Here is a 24,222-nt window from a genome sequence, read left to right on the forward strand (position 1 = left end):
TTTACAATACTGTTGACTTAAAAAAATCAGGCCAGCCTGTAATCCCAGCACTTTGGAAGAACGAGGCAGGTGGATCACTTGAGGCCAGCAGTTCACAAGACCAGCCTGGCCAACATGGCAAAACCCTGTCACCACTAAAAATACAAAAATTAGCTGGGCATGGTGGTGCACATCTGTAATACCAGCTACTCGGGAGGCCGAGGCACGAGAATTACTTGAACCTGAAAGGCAGAGGTTGCAGTGAGCCAAGATAGCGCCACTGAACTCCAGCCTGGGTGACAAGAGCGAGACTGTCTCAAACAACAAAATCAGGCCAGGTGTGGTGGCTCATGCCTGTAAATCCAGTGCTTTGGGAGGCCGACGTGGGTAAGGACTCCTTGAGACCAGAAGTTTGAGACCAGCCTGGGCAATACTGCAAGGCCTCCATCTCTACAAAAAAGGAGCTGGGTGTAGTGGTGCACACCTCTAGACCTAGCTACTTGAGAGGCTTAAGCGGAATTGCTTGAGCCCAGGAGTTCGAGGCTGCTGTGAACTATGACCGTGCTACTGCACCCCAGCCTGGGGTACAGAGCGTGACCGTCTCAAAAAACAAAACAACCAAACAAAAGAACTGTCAAAGCAGAGGATACTACGGAATATTCAATCCAAGTTACTCTTTCATATAACTAATGTGGGTCTAGCCACAGCTATGAAAACAAGCTATGTAAAAAATACAGAAATAATTATTTTAGTAAGAAACTTTAATGGTACCAATTGCATTTTTGGATGAAGACACTCAAACCAAATGCAAAATTTTGGTCCCAGATGGGCTGAAAACATCTTTAGTACATAATTGGAGGGTGAAGGAAGCAGCCTGGCAAAGTGCTGACCATGAACTTTGAAACTGTCATTTAAACAGTGACATAAGGTGTATAATCTACATTTAGCCATTCTGGGCTTGTTTCCTCATCTAAAAAATATTATGTTTACTACCTACAATTCACTTACGATAGTTTTAAATGGGAAAATACATAAAAAGACCTAGCATGGTGCCCAGAATCAACATGTAGTAAAGGTCAGTTCCCTTTTTTTTTTTTAAGACAGGATCTCACTCTGTCACTCAGGCTGGAGTGCAGTGGCGTGATCTCACTGCAGCCTTGACCTCCCAGGCTCAAGCAATCCTCCTGCCTCAGCCTCCTGAGTAGCTGAGACTACAGGCATGTTCCACCATGCTCAGCCAATATTTTTGTATTTTTAGTAAAGACGGGGTTTCGTCATGTTGCCCAGGCTGGTCTCAAACTCCTAGGCTCAAGCAGATCTGCCTGCCTCAGGCTCCGTAAGTGTTAGGATTACAGGCGTGAGCCATCATGCCAGGCCAGCATTCTTCCCTTTTAAGAGAACTGTGAGGAACGAAATTCTAAAAGAGAGTAAAATGAGACCCAGAAAAATTTAAAAAGGGAAAAAAAGCCTTGTCCAAGTTAAACAGACAGTACAGGTTGAGTATATCTTAGCCGAAATGCTTGGTACCAGAACTGTTTTGGACTGTGGAATATTTCTATCAGTTGAGTATCCCTAATCTGAAAATCTGAAATGGTCCAATGAGCATTTCCTTTGAATGTCATGTAGGCCCTCAAAAAGTTTCAGATTTTGACAATTTTCAGGTTTTTAGATTAGATAATCTATATGTGATGAATCTGGGAGAAAAGTCTGAGTCTCCTACTCTATTTCCCCCGTGGTCTCCTATGGTTTCCTGGCCCTCTAAGACTCTGGGGGAAGATTCTGACCCTAGAAAGAAATTAAGCCAATATAGTATTGAATTACAAAATTTTCTGAAAATTATGTGCTTAAGCAACAAACATTTGTCAGGAATAACAAGATGCAGTACTCAATAAATTTGAATATGATTTTACTGAAGCATACATCATTTCAAAGCAAAAGTAGTTTATGTTGTCAATTCTAACATATAATACATTTAAGTCATTATATGAATTTCATTTTTTGTGTATTTCACTGTAGTGCTGTGACAACAAAATGACATCTGTGTACCAGAGCATACATATATCAACAGTAAGATGTAATTTTTCATTACATCACTGCTAGAATATTTAGCTTTGTGTAGGAGACATAAGCATGTTAATAAGATGGCCACACCAAATAATTTTCTGTTTTTTTCCTTAGATAATCTTCATTTTTTATCAGTAATACTTTATCAACCTCACTGTTAACAGAACTGTAAATTATCTGGGTGATGGGGTGTGTGGAGAAGATCATCTGTGTTATACTGTAATAGTTGCTAGAGTAATCTCACACACACCAATAAGGAACTGTCACCATAATTAAGGGCTAGTTACTGTTGTTAGTTGCACAATGATGAAGTTCTTTTGAAAATATTGGTTAGCCCACTTATATGTGAAAAATGCCCTTTCCACTTATACACAAGAAAAAAATATTCAGAAAGTTATTTTTGGCCTTGCTATGTCAAAAAGTCAACTGTACAAAGATCTACGTGTTAAACCTAAAATTATAATTTTAAAAGTCTATTAAAAACAAAAAAGTCATGCATTTTTATTATCAATTATGCAGAGGCTTTAAAACTGTTGCAAGACCATATAGTATATATTAGCTTTTATACTGCTAATGCACAACTAACAGCAAACTTGATTAGATTAACAGAATTCTGTCTTAATTACACCTTTATATATCACACTAGAGACAAATGCCACAAGATCTGCAGAAACATTCAGTTCTGAGCACTCGAATGGCAGGGTAACTTTTTGTGTTGTAATCCTTCACATATAGAAAAACAAATTCTGCAGTCTCACGTTACAAAAAAACGTACTGCTGTAAAATATTAAGAAGGGGTAAAGGATATCGTCTATAACACAAAGTAACTTACAACTAGTGTCAAAAAGCAAACAAAACCTCTAAATCAAAATACACAGAGCAACTGAAGCACAAATCCTGCATTAAATACAGTGAAGATTTAATAAGACAATGCACTAGTTAATAAAAGACACAAAAATAGGGGGGGAAGCTAGGGCAACCAGAAAATAAAAAAAAAATAATGGGAAAAAATCGGAACTACTGTTTTCCCCCTAGTCGGAGTACATTTTTTTTTTTTTTTTTGGGTGCCTTTCCATTCAAATAATACCTAACACTGTACATTTTTTAATGACATAGAAAAACTTGGTTCTTCCATGAAATCCTTTAAATTCTTGATAAATTTTTCAATGTAGACATTATTATGAATGAAAAACAGCCAACAAGTGGGCACCTGTTTTTTTAACACTGAAAATTTACAGACAGTTTTTAAAAATTATCATAATCTTTTTTGTCTTTTTTCCCCTCAGCTTCAAACCCATCAACTCCATCACTATCTCTTCTTCGTTTCCTGTTGTTGTGGATGTTAAAACGTTGGCTCATTTGCGGTAATGGATCCATGCCTAGAACTTTGTGTATCTGGCGGAATGCAAGGAGTCTCAATGCAAACTGCAACAAAGAGAGTCAGAATTTTGAGTTAACTGAAAAACCCCAAGTAGTAATACTTATTACATTTACCTCCCTCCAAATGCAACATTAAAAAGCATGTATAATGAAAGAAATATTTAAAGGAATTACTTTCACAACTGAAATAATCTGTTATGTTCTCATGTTTTTATTTCCTAGCTTTTCTGTGTGCATGCCATTTTGTTTTCTTAAACATTAAGTAAAAAAACACAAAACTTTAACACACACACAAAATTACAAAAATTATGAGAGGTGACATCAAAGAAACAAGCAGGATGTTGAAAACAAAGAAAAATGGGAGCTACCTGCTTTAACAGAATGGTTGCTGATGGCCTTCCTAGGCATTTGGTAGACAGTATATAATTTAAGAACTGTAATTATACTCATGTGGATGTACCAAACTTATTTACCTAATTTTCTACTGGTAAACACTAGGCTGGTTTCAGTACTTTTTTTTTTTTTTTGAGACGGAGTCTTGCTCTGTCGCCCAGGCTGGAGTGCAGTGGCGCAAGCTCGGCTCACTGCAAGCTCCGCTCACTGCAAGCTCCGCCTCCCAGGTTCACGCCATTTTCCTGCCTCAGCCTCCCAAGTAGCTGGGACTACAGGTGCCCGCCACCACGCTCAGCTAATTTTCTGTATTTTTAGTAGAGACGGGGTTTCACTGTGTTAGCCAGGATGGTCTCAATCTCCTGACCTCGTGATCCGCCCGCCTCGGCCTCCCAAAGTGCAGGGATTACAGGCGTGAGCCACCGCGACTGGCCTCCAAGTATTTTTATTACTGTATTACAATGAATGCTTGTTTTAAGATGTTTCTGTGCACTTATGTGAGAAGTTCTGGAGAAAGAACTTTTATTAATCAGTGGGACCGCTGGACATATAAAAGTGGTAAGTACTAACAAATGAAGCTCCCCAAAATTTATACTGATTAATATATCCACTAGTAATATGTATGCGAGTCTGCTTCCCCCCTTCTGGATACTATAAACGGAAAAATATTCTCACAAGTATGATGGGCAAAACAGTATCTAATTGTTATCTACAACATTTTTGAGACATGGTCTTACTCTGTTGCCCAGGCTGGAGTGCAGTGGTGCCATCACAACTCACTGCAACCTCGACCTCCCTGGGCTCAGATCTCACTCAGCCTCCCGAGTAGCCAGGAACACAGGCTCACACCAACACACCTGGCTCATTTTTCTATTTTCTGTAGAGACGGGGTATTTTCGCCATGTTGCCCAGGCTGGTCTTGAACTCTGCCCACCTGCTAGGATTACAGGCGTGAGCCATCATGCCCAGCTATAACTTGTATTTATTTATTTTTTGAGACAGAGTCTTGCTCTGTTGCCCAGGTTGGAATGCAGTGGCGCGATCTTGGCTTACTGCAACCTCCGCCTCTAGGGTTCAAGTGATTCTCCTGCCTCAGCCTCCAAAGTAGCTGAGATCACAGGCGCGTGCCACCATGCCAGGCTAACTTTTGTATTTTTAGTAGAGATGGGGTTTCACCATGTTGGCCAGGCTGGTCTTGAACTCCTGACCTCAGGAGATCTGCCTGCCTCGGCCTCCCAAAGTTCTGGGATTACAGATGTGAGCCACTGGGGCCAGCCAACGTGTATTTTTTAATCAATCAGTGAGGTGCAGCATATTTTTGCTGGCTCATTTGCTTAAGTTTAAAGATACCATATGAAATTTCCAATAATATCTTTCACGGCTTCCTGTATTTACAGCCTTCTTAAAAAGATCTTGCCTATGTAAAAATTATATTTTTCTTAATATTTTGATAATTTATGTGTGGCTCCTTAAGTCAGTTGGTATTTACTTGTATATATGTATAGCTTAATTTTTTCCTTAGATGATTAGCCAGTTATCTCAACACCACTTTGCTGATGATTCATCTTTTTCCACTGATTTGAAGCATCAGGTCTGTCATACATTAATTCCCTTATATCTAATGGTCTACTTCAAGGCTCTTCCATTCCAAAGGTTTATCTGTCTACTTCCGTGCCATAACTACATTGTTTAAATTTCTGTTGTTTTATAGGATGTTTTGGTATCTGGTAGAGTTGAACTTTTCTTAGCAGTTCTCTTGTATTTCCAATTCCAAATGAAAATTAAAATTGGCTGAGTGTGGTGGCTCATGCCTGTAATCTCAGCACTTTGGGAGGCCAAGGTGGACGGATCACTTAAGTTAGGAGTTTGAGACTAGCCTGGCCAACATGGTGTAACCCCATCTCTACTAAAAATAGAAAAATTAGCTGGGTGTGATGGCGTGCACCTGTAGTCCTAGCTACTCGGGAGGCTGAGGCAGGAGTATCGTTTTAACCAGGGAGGCAGAGGTTGCAGTGAGCCAAAATTGTGCCACTGCAATCCAGCCTGGGTGACAGAGTGAGACTCTGTCTCAAAAAATACAAAAAGAAAATTTAAGGACGGGTGCGGTGGCGCAAGCCTGTAATCCTAGCACTTTGGGAGGCCTAGACGGGCGGATCACGAGGTCAGGAGATCCAGACCATCCTGGCTAACACGGTGAAACCCCGTCTCTACTGAAAATACAAAAAATTAGCCGGGCGTGGTGGTGGGCGCCTATAGTCCCAGCTACTTGGGAGGCAGAGGCAGGAGAATGGCATGAACCCCGGAGGCGGCTGCACTCCAGCCCGGGCGACAGGGCGAGACTCCGTCTCAAAGAAAAAAGAATTTTTTTAAATCGATTTTTAAAGTTCTATCCTCTTCTCCCTCTGAAATTTTAATTAACCTCTTTTTTTAAAATTAAAAAAAAAGGGGAGAGGGGGAAGTTCAGACCAAATGTTAATTAATCCTCTTGGCTGAAGGGCATATCGAGCTATCAGCAGAACTGAGAGCCAAAAAGAGCCTATTGTTTTCCAAGATAAGGGAAGGGAAGGCAAACTTCTCACTGAATCATATCATCTTACCTTGTGCTTTTACTTCATTTTTCTTTTATTAAAATTTATTAAAATCTATTAAAATTCTAAAGCTTAGCCGGGCATGGTGGCTAAGCACTTTGGGAGGTGGAGGTGGGAAGATCACTTGAGCCCAGCCTGGGCAACATAGGGAGACCCTGTCTCTACAAATAATTAGCTGGCCATGGTGTCGCACACCTGTGGTTCCAACTACTTGCAAGGCTAAGGCAGGATTGTGTGAGACGGGGAGGTTGAGGAGGTTGAGGCTGCAGTGGGCCCAGATGGTGCCACTGCACTCCAGCCTGTGTGACAGAGTGAGACCGTCTCAAAAAAAACTGCAAAAACAAAACCAAAAAACCCCTAAAGCAAGTTTGTCCAATCCGTGGCCCTCAGTGTTGAATGTGGCCCAATACAAATTCATAAACTTTCTTAAAACACTATGAGATTTTTTTGCGATTTTTCTTTTTAGCCCATTAGCTATCATTAGTGTTAGCGTATTTTATGCATGGCCCAACACAATTATTTCAATGTGGCCCAGGGAAGCCAAAAGACTGGATACCCCTGCCCTAAAGCTTAAAGATATGCTAATATCTATTTAATGGGTTGTTTACTTTCAGCCAGAAGCATGTGCCATTCACTATGCAATCTTAAAAATGTACTGATACTGTAGCTGGTTTTCAATGAGTCTAAGTTGCTCCCTAACAGTAGCCAATGCCAAAAGATTCCTTCCTTAGAACACAAAAAAATGTGCATCAGTACAGAAACATTGTGTATGACTGAAATCACTATGATTAGAAAAGAAAATCCTTGACCAGGTGCGGTGGCTCACGCCTGTAATCCCAGCACTTTGGGAGACAAAGGTGGGTGGATCACGAGGTCAGAAGTTCAACACCAGCCTGGCCATCATGGTGAAACCCCGGCTCTACTAAAAATACAAAAATTATCCAGGGGGTGGTGGCGCATGCCTGTAATCCCAGCTACTCAGGAGGCTGAAGCAGGAAAATCGCTTGAACTCAGGAGGTGGAGGTGAGCTGAGATCACGCCATTGCACTCCAGCCTGGGTGACAGAGTGAGACTCCGTCTCAAGAAAAAAAAAAAAAGAAAGAAAAGAAATTCCTTGTTACTTCATGAATAAAAATAAAACTTTCACTACATGACCATGTCTATGTAAGACTATCTTTGGCACCAATTTAAAAAGATTTCTTAAAATCTTGAAACTAGGGGGACTTCAGAGACATGATTTAATCTATCCCTCCATTTCTAGGGATATACCCACTTAACCTAATTCAAGGAAATTTTACAGTCACTTGATTAAACAGCAACTTTCTCTACATAGTTACAGCCTTCAATGTAACTGGACTCTTTTTTTCTGGTAAAATTCACATACCTTTAAAACGTATACCTTTAAAATGTAAAATTCAGAAGCTTTCAGAATACTTAGAAAGTTACTCAACTATCACTATTATCTTATCCTAGAACATTTTCATTACCCTAAATGGAAACCCCAAGCCCAAAAGCAGTTACTCCCCAACCCCTCTATCCTCAGTCCCTGAGAACTACCATTGCCTATTATGAATATTTCATATAAACGAGATAATTAGGATAAAGTTTTTAAGGTTCATTCATGTCACAGCATGTGTCAGTACTTTATTTCTTTTAATGGCTGGCTGAATAATATTCTAATGTATGACTGTATTTGTTTATTCACCCATTCATCAATTGATGGACATTTAGGTTGTTGCTACTTTTTGACTATCACATATAATGCTGTTTTGAACATTTGTGTACAAGTTTTTGTGGGGACATATTTTTTTCAGTTCTCTTGAGTATACATCTAGATATGAAAGAGTTGCTGAGGCATATAGCAATCCATGTTTAACTTACTGAGGAGCTGCTAACCTGTTTCTCTTTTCCTTTTTTTAAGCGATGAGGTCTTGCTATGTTGCTCAGGCTGGTAATGCACTCCTGGGCTCAAGAGATCCTCCTACCTCGGCCTTGCAAAGTGTTCAGATTACAGGCATGAGCGGTTGCTCACTGAACCCTCAACTTCCCGGGCTTAAGTGATTCTCTCACCTCAAGCCACCTGAGTAGCTGAGATTACAGGTACATGCCACCATGGCCCAGAGCTAATTAAAAAATTTTTTTATAGACATAAGGTTATGCTACGTTGCCAGGTCGTTCTTGAACTCATGGGCTCAACCAATCCTCTTACCTCAGCCTCCTAAAGTCTTGAGACTACAGGCGTAAACCACTGTGCCTGGCCCTAATCTGTTTTTCAAAGTGACTGCTGTTCACACTATTTTAAATCCCTGCTCTGATTTTGAGATAAAGGATAGTTACTGGTTTAGTCATCCACATAGGAATTTATTGCTCCAAAACTTTTCCCCCAAGTTAGATAATTCTAGTTGCTAAGAATTTTGGCTCATACAGCTGCTTTGAAAATCCTGAAAGTCTCAAAGTCATCTGTAGTCAGGACTTGATACAGCATTCTACTTAAGTCTATAATTATTAGGGACTTTTGCCAGTAGTTTCTCTACTTCACTTAAGTTGTAAGACTGTTAACTTCCCAGGTGAGAACTAGGAATATTTATCATCATAATATACTAATTCTTTTTTCAGAGAGACTTATAAAAGGTCCTTCCTAAAGATAACATAATAGGGTTTTCTTCTACATTAATAGAAAATATCCGAAGATATCTCATATATAATAATGAATATTTATACATTTTTACCACAGAGATATTCTTACTAAGCATCAGCCTATTTTTTTTTTTTTTTTTTTTTTGAGATGGAGTCTCACTCTGTTGCCCAGGCTAGAGTGCAGTGGTGCGATTTTGGCTTACTGCAACCTGTGCCTCCTGGGTTCAAGCGATTCTCATGCCTTAGTCTCCCAAGTAGCTTGGACTACACGCACTCACATGCCACCACACCCGGCTAATTCTTGTATTTTTAGTAGACGCAGGGTTTTGCCACGCTGGTCTCAAACTCCTGACCTCAGGTGGCCCACCCGCCTCAACCTCCTTAAGTGCTGGGATTGATTACAGGTGGAAGCCACCGCACCTGGCCCAGCCTATGCTAATATTTTATGAGTTTCTAAATGAAGGAATACTCCAGTAAGTAAAACCAATATAGCATTTGAGGTTTGAGTGAGCACCCTACAATCTCTTGTTCTGCATGTGGTTTGTAGGTACTTCTAAGGTCTGACAAGAAGAGAAAATTCTACCATATTACTGGCAATTATTTAGCAGCAAGCTGAATTTGAAGATTGATACAAATCATTCCCATACAAAGACATTTTGGAATTTTAATCATCATCGAGGATTAAAGGTTTATTTTATAATCCATTTCCTTCTTGGGAAGGGATGATTAACCCTATAACTTTTGCCCGTTTAAAGGTATGTTAAACTATGTACACCTACCTATAGAAAGGAATTTTAATAAATGACAAAGGCTGTATCTGGCAGAAGCAACTTGAAAAGGATCACTGGAGAAAAGACATATAGGGGCATACAAGAATAAAGGCAGACACTGTGGAAGGAAATAGGGAATCATTCCAGAGACAAAGGAAGGAAGAGGGACATTAACATGGGCACTACAGGCCACCGAAAAACAAACTGAAATTGACACTGGTACTTCAGATTTCACCAGTTATATATGCACTAATTTATGTGTGCATGTGTGTATAGCTCTGGGCAATTTTATCACACATGCCACCTTATGTCATGTAACTACCATCACAATCAAGATGGTTAACTGTTCTATTGCCACAAGACCCCCTTTAGAGCCATGCCATTCCTTCTTCCTATCCTTAACTCCTAGGAAACACTAATCTGTTTTCCCCCTCATGCAAGTATTATGTCATGAGTGCTACATAAATGCATTATATATTATGTAACTCCTTTACTTTTATTAAGAACACTTCTAAATGTTCTCCTGAACATCCTCCTAAAATCAGACCACTTTCTTTAAGGTCACGTTTTTAGAAAAGTAAGCATTCTTCTTAATGAATTTTGTTAGTTTTCAAGTGTTTCCTCCTGAATTTCTTTTCCCTTAGATTTATAACTAATTCCTTTAAGTATTAAAGGGAGAAAGAACAGACACTCAAGGCAACTATCTTCTTCCCTAGAATATAAAATGAAAGAAATAAAAACAACGAATGCATAAGAATTTGGTCATGTTGTGAGTCTGTAAGATATCCATACTATTCTATTACTACTCTCTCTCCTTCAATACCATTTCTGGCATAACAGTTTACATTGGTCCTGACATCTTTCAAATTCCAAATTATTCAAGATAACCAATCAAGATCTTAAATCCAACAACTCCTAAGCATCTTAGAGTGGATTATTGTTCATAGCTAGTATGCTTTTTTCCCCTACTCAGCACATTTCTGGAATCAACAAAGGGAAGCTATACCAATCTTAGGTTGATTTTTTCCATTCACTCATTAGGTTCAATGTTTTTTCTTTTTCATAATTATTCAATAGGGTTAATAAGATGATGATAATACTAGCTAACATTTAAGATCCTTCCATATACCAGGTGCTAAGATGGTTACACATATTAACTCATTTAATCTTCTCAACAATCCTGTTTGAGACAGATACTGCTTTTATATCCATATTATAGATGAGATGGCAGAGTTGGTAGTCAAATCCAGGGAGTCTGTCTCCAGAGCCCACATTTTTATTTACTTTATTTGACAGTGGCAGGAAAGGTTAAATTATAACAATAATGACCATAAACACCACAGCAAATTACTTTTGTACAACCAGAGGACATAAGAATTTCTGTTGATCTTGATACATAACCTATTACCCAGATTTAATGAGACACTGAAAATATTGCTGTATTTTTATAATATATAATACACTTACTTAGAAATGCCCATATAATTAAATAATAAAATTTTAAACTCTATTAGTGAAATCTAGTTTTGGGCAAGCTATTTTAATATCCTTTCTAGGGGCTTGCTTACTACAGAAGCAAAAGAATGAATATTATATAGTGACTTACAATATTCCTTAAGACAATAACAGAAAAGTAAAACCTTAATGGAGTAACCCAATAGGGCTCTGAATTTAGGAATACTAGTACCTGTGCACTGGATGTGATGTCTTCACGCTGCTGGTCAGTCATTGTTGCCAAGGTATCAAAGGGATCCTTTTCACAAGGATCCAGAAGTCCAGGACTACCTATAGCAATCACCACAGGGAGAGGAAATCATTAGCATTGTCCACTTATAAAAAAAATTATTCAACCAGCAAATGAGTAAACTTCATTTCATTTCATTAAAAACAAAGTAAAAGTTACCTTTAAGAATAATCCCTGAAGAAATGCACTCAAAAACTCTTCTCAGTGCATCCCCAGGGCTCTGAGGGCTAGAAGCACTGCTGATTGCTTTCTCTACTAATAACTCCATAGCCTAAAAATACAACATAAAAATGTGTTTAACAGCTCACCAAAGGAATTACTCATTTTCAAACACTAGAATGAAAAACTAAAATTTTAAAGATTGAAAAAGCTACATAGAACAAGTCACAAAAACAGAAAATAAATATTACATATAATATAAAAACATTCAAAATTAAGGAATAGGCCGGGCACAGTGGCTCACGTCTGTAATCCCAACACTTTGGGAGGCAGACTGCCTGAGTTCAGGGGTTAAAGACCAGCCTGGGCAAGATGGCAAAACCCTGTCTCTACAAAAAAACCCCCCAAAAACCAAAAATTAGCTGGATGTGGTGGCACGTCCTGGTGGCCCCAGCTACTTGGGGGACTGAGGCGGGAGGATCGCTTGAGCCTGGGATTGTTTACTGGCTGCAGTAAGCTGAGATCACGCCATTGCACTCTAGCAGCCTGAGTGATGGAATGAGACCATCTCTCTTCACAAACAAAAAACAAACAAACAAAAACCCAATGCAGTGAGTGGTGTTTTGAAGGGTCTCATGATAAAAATTTGTATTTAGATTTTTAAAAATTGAGACATAATTCACATATAAGATTCACTCTTTTAAACTGTACAATTCAGTAGTTTTTAGTATATTTACAAAGTTGTTCAATAATCATCATTGCCTAATTCTAGAACATTTTCATGATCTCCAAAAGAAACCACATAACCACCAGTGTCATTCTCCATTCTCCCTTTCTTCTAGCCCTTGGCAACCCCTAAATCACTTCCAGCTTCTACAGATTTGCCTACTCTGGACGTTTTATACAAATGGAATCATGTAATACGTGCTTTGTGTTTGACTTCTCTCACGTAGCATAATATTTAAGGCTTATCCATGTTGTAGCTTTTATTTAAAAGTTTAAATGAGACTACTAACAGCAATTCAAAGAAACTAGTTTGGAACCACTATGAAATCCTTAAGATGATAATGAAAGCTGAAAAGACATTAGTGAGAATCCATACTTTTGGCTATACACTAAAAAAGGTCATGGATTTATTTATCAGAGGTAAAAACTACGTCAACCCATTCACTCCAAGGCCACTTCTCAGAATCTCTTTACATTTTAAGGGATGGGAATTTAAAGAAATAGTGCACATTAACAGCTATGAAAAATAAATGATAGCTTCCAGCACGATTGGAAAAAATCTGAAAATAATGAATATTAATAATGATAAATTTAAGTCACAATTTAAAAAATTAAGACAGCTCAGTTTATTACGTTGAAGAATGCAGGAAGATGTTCAAGATTCTTTTTTATTTTGAGAAAGGGTCTTGTTCTGTCACCCAGGCTAGAATGCAGTGGCATGACAACGGCTCACTGCAGCCTCAAGCTCTTGGGCTCAAGTGATCCTCCTACCTCAGCTCAGGATCACTTGAGCTCAAGAGCTTGAGGTTGCAGTGAGCTGTGGTCGTGCCACTGAACGACTGGGACAACAGGCGCAGCCACCATGCCTGGCTAATTTTTGTAGAGATGGGGTCTCACTATGCTGTCCAGGCTGGTTTTGAACTCCTGGGCTCATGCAAACCAACTGCCTTGGCCTCCCAAAGCCTTGGGATTACAGGCATCACAGCAACAGCCCCTCAAGACATTTTTCATTTTTTATGGATTTTCATTTTAAAGTTGTTTTAATATTTTAAGGGACAAGCTTCAGCCATCTAGAAAACTCTATGTATATGTATGGAATATGCATGTGCATGGAATATTTTAAGATGTGAAAAGACTGAGACCCTTGAGGATAAGGTCAGTGTTACTCATCTTGAACCCACTTGCCTAGTACAAGTAGCCAGAAATTTTGTAAATACTTAGTAAATGATTATGACATGGAATGATTTTGGAAAGAATGTGAGAATAATCCTGACAATTCAGTGATAAAATAAACCAAGAGTAGTAATTAGCAAAATATTGATGTTGTGATTAAAACACAAAATTGAAGTCATAAAATATGCAACTTTCGATAAATGCCTCAAATTTTTACTGAGTACTTTTAGCAAATTTTATGAGAAAAGTGAGGATTAAATAATCAGCTACAGTTCAGGTATGTCAAGACATAAAAATATGTTTCAAGTAACTCAAAGCTTTTTCAAAATCTGTTTATTGATTGGCTTTAAGAATCAGGCATTTCTGATTTATACCAGCAGGTAAAAGCAGAAATTAATTAAAAGTCAAGAAAGAAATCAATTATTTATGGAACACAAAAAAGTCAATATACTTAAACACACACAATAAAACTAATCAATAAAACCATTTACTGTGAACTAAGCAATTAAAACATATTAATTTTCTAAAGAACATAGCTATTCTCCAAGCACATGTCTACAGTTAAAAGAACAATGAAAATAGACTATAATTCAAAAGTAAAAAGTTAATATCAAAAATAAATAGAATCAAATTAAGGATTACAACACTTCAGGTTGTAATATAAAGGGTCTTGGAGGCTATAATTATATAAGAGAATAACTTATTAAGAGTTACTATAACTGGAGACGGAAAAAGCTCCCCATATTAAATGATTAAAAAAATCAAGGATTGTAATATTTGCTTTAAAAGATTTTTTAATTTTTTTTTTTTTTTTACAGACAGGGTCTCGCTATGTTGCCCAGGATGGAGTGCAGTAGTTATTCACAGGCACGATCATAGCACACTGCAGCTGAGCTTGAACTCCTGGGCTCAAGTAATCCTACCTCGGTTTCCCCAGTAGCTGAGACTACAAGTGAATGCCACTGCACTCCACTGCAATATTTGCTTTTATTTTTTGAGAGACAGGGTCTTGCTCTGTTTCCTAGACTGGAATGCAGTGGTGTGATTATAACTGCCTGTAGCAGGCTGGGTGTGGTGATTCACGCCTGTAATCCCAGCACTTTCGGAGGTCAAGGTGGGCAGATCACCTGAGGTGAAGAGTTTGAGACCAGCCTGCCCAACATGGCGAAATCCTGTCTCTACTAAAAACACAAAAAATTAGCTGAGTGTGGTGGCAGGTGCCTGTAATCTCAGCTACTAGGGAGGCTGAGGCAGGAGAATCACTTGAACCCGGGAGGCGGAGGTTGCAGTGAGCTGAGATCGTGCCACTGCACTCCAGCCTGGGCGACAAGAGTGAAACTCCGTCTCAAAAATAATAAATAAATAAACAAATAAATAAATAACTCACTGTAGCCTTGACCTCCCAGGCTCAAGTGATTGACCTCAGCCTCCTGAGTAGCTGGCACTACAGGACCCACTACCATGCTTGGCTAATTTTTATTTTTAGTAGAGATGAGGTCTTGCTATGTTGCCTGAGCTGGTCTTGAACTCCTAGGCTCAAGCGATCTTTCCATCTTGGTGTCCCAAAGTGATGAGATTGGCCGGGTGCAGTGGCTCATGCCTGTAATCCCAGCACTTTGGGAGGCCAAGGTGGGCGGATCACAAGGTCAGGAGATTGAGACCATCCTGGCTAACAAGATGAAACCCCGTCTCTACCAAAAAATACAAAAAAAGTTAGCCAGGCGTGGTGGCGGGCGCCTGTAGTCCCAGCTACTCGGGAGACTGAAGCAGGAGAATGGCGGGAATCCGGGAGGCGGAGCTTGCAGTGAGCTGAGATCGTGCCACTGCACTCCAGCCTGGGCGACAGAGCGAGACTCCGCCTCAAAAAACAAACAAACAAACAAAAACAAACAAACAAAAAAACAAAGTAATGAGATTACAGGCGTGAGCCACTGCACCCAGCCCTATTTGCTCTTTAAAAACACTCATGAAGTGTATTTTTTCCCTTCCCATCTCCAGTTATAATAAGAGTAACTCTTAGTAAGTGGCAGGCACCATGCTAAATGATCACTTACATGCATAATTTAATTCAAGATGGAAAAAAAACCCATAAATTTAAGCTAAAAATAGTTTTGTCCCAGGTCATGTAGCTAGGTGACAAAGCTGAGATTTGAAACCAGGTCTTTCTGAAATCAAAATAATGCTTTTTTTTTTCTTCTTTCCCTTATGTTTTCTTTCCTACTATGTTTCAATAAGTATCTTTCATCAATGGGTGATCCAGAGAGAAAACATGAACTAGTTTCTGTGAATATTAGTTTCCAGCTCTGGTAAAGATAAAGACCTTTGTAAAACAAACAAAACAAAGCCACCTGATGAGATTTCAGTAACATAGGCACTTTCACTGGTGGGAGTGTAAACCAGTAAAATCTTCCTTTAAAGCACAAGTGGCAAACTGTATCAAAACTTTTTTTTCCCCCCAACAAGAGACGGAGTTTCACTCTTGTTGTCCAGGCTGCAATGGCGTGATCTCAGCTCACTGCAACCTCCACCTCCTGGGTTCAAGCGATTCTCCTGCCTCTGCCTCCCAAGTAGCTGGGATTATGGGCATAATCCACCACGCCCAGCTAATTTTGTATTTTTAGTAGAGATGGGAGGTTCTCCATATTGGTCAGGCTGGTCTTGAATTCTTGACCTCAGGTGATCTGCCCACCTCAGCTTCCCAAAGTGCTAAGATTACAGGTGTGAGCCATTGCACCTGGCCACAAAATTTTAAAAGACACACATTAATTAGCCCAGCAATGGCAGTACTAAGATTTACAACAGGGCTATTACTACATAACAAAAGCACAAAAAATATTCTGCCCAGCTCTTAATTTGTAACAGTCTGGAAACAATCACTAGCACTAGGAGTTCTGGCTAAATAATAGTAGTAGCAGTTATCCTCTTCATTATAGCTACCACTTACTGAGTGCTTATCCTTGCTAAGTGATGCTCTAAGTCTTCACATATATTAACCAATTCTAACTATTATAATCACATTCTGAAGGCAGATATGACTACCATTCCCATTTTACAAATTAAGATGTTTATGCTCTTAAAATGTGATTTTATGAATACCATAACAATGGGCAATTGTACATACAAAAGCCACTTACATAGTCCAGTTGACATGGATCACTATTGATACATGCACAACAGACTTTGATTTGTAAGCCCATTTGCAGGTTGTTGCATTTTTGTAATATATTTACTCACAGCACTTTATTTTATATGGTGAAATGTATGAAAGTCTTAATAAAAATGGTCATGTCTTGCAGGGAAAAGGTTTACTTACGGCTTTTAGTGATTTAGGGGTATGCATACAGTTAAATAGATGATTTTTGTTAAGGGGTATCTAAATGCTGAGTTAGTTCATGTACCATTTGCTGATTTTTTTGTAAGCTGAGACTGTTTGTTCTTTGCCCTGAGATGTCAGTGTCCTATCATTTTAGAACTCTTTGTTGGTTCTATCAGCAACAGCTAGGAGAACTGTTAGTACAAACCACCACGACCACTAAAATCTGTATTACTTACAAATATCTCTGAAAGCCAGTAAAATATGTGAAAAGAAATGTTAATGTATTTCAACTGATATTTGGGCAGGAAGAATAATTATAGCAGTTTTCTTCACCTTTCTTTGAGAATGATTCCTTTACATTTGATATATCATTCTTTAAAACAAAACAAAACAAAACAAAACAAAACAAAACAAAACAAAAAACTGGTCAGGAATGGTGGCTCACACCTATAATCCCAGCACTTCTGAAGGCCAAGTCGGGAGGATCCCTTGGTTCTAGGAGTTTCAGACCAGGCTGGGCAACATAGTGAGACCTTACCTCTACAAAAAATTTAAAAAAAAAATGTAACCAGGCATGGTAGTATGCACCTACAGTTCTATGTACGTGGGAGGCTGAGTTAGGAGGATCACTTAAGCCTGGGAAGTCGAGGCTGCAGTGAGTCATGATCATGCCATTGCACTCCAGCCCGAGTGACAGAGTGAAACTCTGTCTCAAAAAAGATAACATTAAACATTTTAAAGTGAATAATTCAGCAGCATTATTATACTATGTTGTGCATATCAAGTTCCAAAACATTTCCATTACCCCAAAGTAAACCCCCTTACCCATTAAGCAACTTATCCCTATTTCCATAGAGACATGCACTGTCTCTGTGGATTTATATATTCTTGATATTTCATATAAATGGAATCACACAACATGTGACCTTTTGAGCCTGGATTCTTGCACTCAGCATACTGTTTTCAACGTTAATCAATACGGTGGCAGAGTTTTGGTGTTTTTTTTTGTTTTTTTGTTTTTTTTCTTGAGATAGGGTCTCGTGATGTGCCCAGGCTGGCCTCAAAATCCTGGGCTCAAGAGATCCTCTTGCCTCAGTCTCTTGAGTACCTGGGACTACAGGCATGGGCCACTGTGCCCAGCTCAGTAACAGATTTTTTTGCTTAAATACTCATCACTGTCTAGAAATAAAATATATAATAAACATTGTGTGTGTGTGTGTGTGTGTGTGTGTGTGTGTGTGTGTGTGAGGGAGGGAAGGAGGCAGAGGGAGAGGGACAGAGAGAGACAGACAGACAGACATGGTCTTGCCCTGTCACCCAGGGTGAAGTGCAGTGGTGCAATCACAGCTCATTGCAGCCTCAAACTCCTGGGCTCAAGTGATTCTCTGACCTCACCTCCTGAGTAGCTGGGACTATAGGTGTGCACCATCTCATCCGGCTAATTTTTAAGTTTGTCTTTTGTAGACATAGGGTCTTGCCATACAAATAAGGCTGGTTTTGAACTCCTGGCCTCAAGTGACCTTCCCACCTCGGCTTCCTAAAGTGCTGGGATTACAGGTAGGAGCCATTTTGCTAGGTCTATAATAAACATTAAAAAAATTACATGCCTTTTATAAGTTACTGCAGTTATACTATTATAAAGGTTTAGATAGCACACAGCAATTCTGATATCAGACCAACATTACAACAGAACTCTACCTATATTTTATTTCATCACCATGGATTCATGACAAAAGAACAACTAATCTGAAGGCAGAACACCATTTTCAATCCTCACTGCAGTGGTAAAGGAAAGGCCACAAAAGCAGGCTTTGTTACTTAAGGATTTTTTTTTTTTTTTTTTTTTTTGAGACGGGGTCTTGCTCTGTCGCCCAGGCTGGAGTGCAGTGGCGCGATCTCGGCTCACTGCAACCTCCGCCTCCCGGGTTCACGCCATTCTCCTGCCTCAGCCTCTCCGAGTAGCTGGGACTACAGGCGCCCGCCACCACGCCCGGCTAATTTTTTGTATTTTTGGTAGAGACGGGGTTTCACCGTGGTCTCGATCTCCTGACCTCGTGATCCGCCCGCCTCGGCCTCCCAAAGTGCTGGGATTACAAGCGTGAGCCACCGCGCCCGGCTTACTTAAGGATTTGTTCAAAGTAATCTGAATGCTAAATAAAATTAAACACAATACAGTTCATAAGAATTTCAAATTTATTTGATAAAAGAAAAAAAGTTACTCCTGTTTATGACAATAGCACAGACCCAAACTGAAGATCTCTTGCCTCCAAAACATGATTAAGAAATATATTAGGGCCATGCATGTTGGCTCATGCCTATAATCCCAGCACTTTGGGAGACCGTGGCAAGAGGATCGCTTGAGCCCAGGAGTTTGAGACCAGCTGGGGCAACATAGTGAGATCTCATCTCTACTAAAAATAAAGACATTAGTCAGGTGTGGTGGCATGTGCCTATCGTCACAGGCTCTGGGAAGGTTCAGGCAGAAGGAATGCTTGAGCCCAGGAGTTCAAAGCTGTAGTGAGCCAGGGTTGCTCCATTGCACTCCAGTCTAGATGACAGAGCAGGACCCTGTCTCAAAAACAAATAATAGAATATACACACTACTGCCTTTCAAGAAAAAATGTAATAGCTTGAATCAAACAGGAAAAGGCCAGTGACAGAGAACATTCCTGAAGAACAGAGTGTTTACCCTGCTTAGCCTTGGCTCTCCAGAGATGAGGGTGGGGATGACAGATGATTCAACAAATCCCAAAAATTTCACCAATAACTTTCAATTTGGAGAAAGGTAAAATGAATCACATTATAAGCAGTTCCAGAAGAAATTTTCCTAAAAGTAAAAACTCCATCTGACCATCTTCTATCTCACCAGAGAAAAGAAAAACACTAGAATTTGCTATCCTGAAGACTTTGAAAACCAGGAAAGAACAGAAGCAATCAGGAAATCAGGAAACAGCAGAAAAATGGTAGTCATTCACATCTAACTATTTCCAATAATAAATGCATTTGGCTAAAATGCAGATAAAAGAAAAAATAAAGGTAAGATCTTCCAAAGGAATTAGAGGTAGGGAAAAAAAAACTTCATAGAGCCCCAAATTAGCTTCACATACCCAAATGCTCTCTTGGTTCGGGGGAATATAAATTGTTAGTGAAAAGAAATGGTAAAACAGGTTCAGGAAACAAATGGAGCAAATCCTGCAAAGACAAAAGCTCTAGGAGTCTATTCTTGGGCTGAAACCTGAAACTGAAGGGGTGGCAATAAAATCCAGCACATTTGGAGTGCCATAGTATATTTGATAAAGACACACAAGAGTGTAGCCTACATTTGCTAACAAGGCTGCAGGTAGCCAAATCCTACTCCTTTTCATAAGCAATCCTCCAATCATATCTCACAGGGGAAGGAAAAGAAGAGTTATCAAAGAAGATGAGAATAGATTTGCATGACATCTTTGTACTTGTGTGGAACATAGCATGAAAACTAGTGATAAAAATCTATTCTGTAGGGACTCTGGGTGATAGTCACAGGTCAATGTAGGTTCATTAATTGTAACAAACATACTACTCTAGTGTCGGGGGGGCTGTGTATGTGTGAGGGCAGGGGATATGTGGGAACTCTATATGGTTGACCCTTGAAAAACATGAGTTTGAACTGTACAGATCCACTTATATGGGAGTTATCTTTCATCTCTGCCACCAGAGACAGCAACAGCAATCTTCCTTCCTCACCCTTAGCCTATTCAATAAGAAGTTGAGGGCTGGGCACAGTGGCTCACACCTATAATCCAAGCACTTTGGGAGGCCGAGGGGAGCAGATCACTTGAGGCCAAGAGCTCCAGACCAACCTGGCCAACGTGGTGAAACCCCGCCTCTACTAAAAATACAAAAATTATCCAGACATGGTGGCGCGCGCGCTTGTAATCCCAGCTATTTGAAAGGCTGAGGCAGGAAAATCGCTTGAACCCAGGAGGTGGAGGTTACAGTGAGTTGAAATCACACCACTGCACTCTAGTCTGGGTGACACAGCGAGACTCGGTCTCAAACAAACAAACAAACAAACAAAAAACAAAAAAGGAACAAAATGACTGAAGTTAAAAAATTAAGCGGTATACATTATACCTTGTTGAGAGCAGATCTCTTAAATAATCATAGTTTATAAAAATTGAACACATATTAGGCAACAAAAAAACCCTGTAAATTCCAAAAATTGCAAATAGCTGACTACATTTTTTGAATCACAATGCCATAAAAACTGAATTATTATTTACAAAAACAAAAGCAACCCTCCTTCAACTGAGCAGAATATAAAAATTCCCTTGGCTGGGTGCCGTGGCCCACGCCTTAATCCCAGCACTTTGGGAGGCCGAGGCAGGCGGATCATGAGGTGAGAAGTTCAAGACCAGCCTGGCCAACATGGTGAAAGCCTATCTCTACTAAAAATACAAAAATTAGTCAGGCGTGGTGGTGCATGCCTGTAATCCCAGCTACTCAGGACGCTGACACAGGAGAATCGCTTGAACCCGGGAGGTGGAGGTTGCAGTGACCCCAGGTCGAGCCACTGCACTCCAGCATGGGCGACAGAGCAACACTCTGTCTCGGGGAGAGGGCGGGGAAATAAAATTCCCTCAAAACTACTGTTGGCTTACAGACAGTATGAAAACAAATTACAAAGCATTACCTCTGCAGCCAAAACTCTGTGTTCATCTTTAAACTGCAGCTTTAAAACCTCTATAACTACAGAATAAATCAATCAATCAAGCATCTAACTCAAGAAGCTTGTAAGATAATAACAGAAAACCCCAAGGAAAATATAGAAAGATAAAATCATAAGGTAATAAATTATTAATGAGGACTACAATAGAGCTGATTTTGAGGAGACAAAAAAGCAATAAAACAGATAAACCACTGCCTAAAGAATACAATACTAGGAGCGAATTTTAAATGTCAAAATACTGACATTTTGGTAGTTTTTTAAAGTACCAAAATACTAGTGTATTTGTTGTTATATGTAAATGATTTCAAAGATCAGCCAGCAGCTTTTTTCACTTTTGACTTTCTTCACAATCATTTCCCCTGCCATGGCCAATGCTCCTTCAATTCCTTTGACCTGTGCATTCTCTTTTCTTCTCAGTTCTTACGGCTCTCCACCCTCAAAGAAAACATCCCGTGAAGTGCATGGGTGACTCTCTCAAAGAAGGCCTGGGTAGGACCAATCTGCAATGCTGAAAATCCAGACTGCAAGAGTGGCCGAGACGCAGTGGTCTTGAGAGTCTATTCATACAAGTAACAACGTGGACTTACTACAACAGAGATAGCTTCAAGGACACCTTGGGTGGGTAGAGGGGACCAAAGTTTAAGAAAGCAGGAAGCAGGATGATGATGTACAATGCTTGTATTTCCACACATTCTTAAAATTTGGGATGGGCACGGTGGCTCACGCCTGTAATCCCAGCACCTTGGGAGGCCAAGGCGGGCGGATCACTTGAGCTCAGGAGTTCTAGACTACCCAGGCCAACATGATGAAACTCTGTCTCTACTAAAAATACAATCAGCCAGGCGTGGTGGTGCATGCCTGTAATCCTAGCTACTCGGGAGGCTGAGGCAGGAGAATCGCTTGAACCTGGGAGGTGGAGGTTGCAGTGAGCCAAGAAAGCACTGCTGCACTCCAGGCTGGGGTACAGAGCGAGACTCAGCTTCAAAAAGAAATAAATAAATAAAATTTGAAGCTATACAATGCCTACAAATTATTGTATTTAAAATCTATCAAGAATCTAATAAATTCCAAACACCTAAATACTGAAACACCCACATTGTTATTTTGCTCCCATCTGGCAAATACTTTACCGGCTAGTCTAATCAACGACACAAAGAAGAATTAAAAGCAAACAAACAAGCAAGCAAAAAAAAAAAAAAAAAAAAAAAATCCTAAAATAGCGTAACTCTATTGAATGGGTTTTTTTAAGGGAAATATAAATTGCCAAAATTAACCACCAGAGAGAGACTAATTACAATAGGAGAAATTGAGAAAACACTACTCCCTTAAAAGGAATTGGAAAGTGATGATGTCACATAAATTTTTATAAACTGTCAAGAAACAAAGTTTTGATGCTATTAAAACTGCTTCAGAGTTTAAAGAAAGCTCCCAAATTATTTTTACAGAGTTAGCGATCACTGCTTCTAAATTTGACAAAGAGCACAGAAACAAAACATAAAAAATTTGTTTCCTGTCACTGAGAAATTCTTTTTTTTTTTTTTTTTTTTTGAGACGGAGTCTCGCTCTGTCGCCCAGGCTGGAGTGCAGTGGCGCAATCTCAGCTCACTGCAAGCTCTGCCTCCCGGGTTCACGCCATTCTCCTGCCTCAGCCTCTCCAAGTAGCTGGGACTACAGGCGCCCGCCACCACGCCCGGCTAATTTTTTGTATTTTTAGTAGAGACGGGGTTTCACCATGGTCTCGATCTCCTGACCTCGTGATCCGCCCGCCTCGGCCTCCCAAAGTGCTGGGATTACAAGCGTGAGCCACCGCGCCCGGCCGTCACTGAGAAATTCTTAAACAAACTATTGGCAAACAGAACTTAAGAGTTCATTACAACACTTTTCTCATATGTATGAAGAATCATTCCCAGAATGCAAAGGTAGTTCAATATGAAGAAATCTATTTACACACTATTAACGGGTTGAAGGAGAAAAACTATACATTCATGTTAATAAGACTTAAAAAACTGATAAAAGTTCAACTTCTGTTACTGATTCAAAAATTACTTAAACTGGAAAAAGACTGATAATTCAACGTGACAAGTAAATATCTCAAATAAAAGGCTATATACCGTCATGCTTAATACACTTTATAGACCAGAAACATTTTTAGTACAATCAGGAACGTATCATACATGTCAAGTAGTATTTCTTTTATTCCGTATTTATTACTCTAGAATTCTTTTAATTAAAATAGAAAAAAAAAAGTATTGGAAAGAAGGCAAAATATCATTTGTAGATATGTCTCAAAGAAAAAAAGAGAGATAAGGTCTCATTCTGTCACCCAGGCTGGAGTGCCGTGGCACAATCATGGCTCACTGTAGACCTGACCTGGGCTCAACAGATCTTCCCACTTCAGTCTCTCCAGTAGCTGGAACCACAAGCACATGCCACCAAACCTGGCTAATTTTTGTATCTTTTCTAGAGAAAGGGTTTCACCATGTTGCCCAAGCTGGTCTCCAACTCCTGGATTCAAGCGATCCTCCTGCCTCGGGCCTCTCAAATAATGGGATTACAGGCATGAGCCACTAGACCACAACTGGTTGATC

At 39.6% G+C, this 24,222-nt stretch overlaps 1 protein-coding gene across 1 annotated transcript in view; it reads right to left on the bottom strand.

Moving 5' to 3' along the window:
• Positions 1-1,868: 1,868 nt before the first annotated feature.
• Positions 1,869-24,222, bottom strand: part of ZFR (zinc finger RNA binding protein) — a 90,341-nt gene continuing 67,987 nt past the window's right edge. Inside the window, exons 18-20 of the mRNA XM_032136003.2 lie at positions 11,712-11,823; positions 11,496-11,593; positions 1,869-3,468 (exon numbers count right to left, since the gene is read on the bottom strand). Of these exons, the coding sequence (XP_031991894.1) occupies positions 3,289-3,468; positions 11,496-11,593; positions 11,712-11,823 (390 nt within the window). The 3' untranslated portion in view covers positions 1,869-3,288. The remainder of the gene's footprint in view (positions 3,469-11,495; positions 11,594-11,711; positions 11,824-24,222) is intronic.

This window comes from Hylobates moloch, unplaced genomic scaffold (genome assembly GCF_009828535.3).
Source record: "Hylobates moloch isolate HMO894 unplaced genomic scaffold, HMol_V3 SCAFFOLD_17, whole genome shotgun sequence".
Classification (NCBI taxonomy): Eukaryota; Metazoa; Chordata; class Mammalia; order Primates; family Hylobatidae; genus Hylobates; species Hylobates moloch.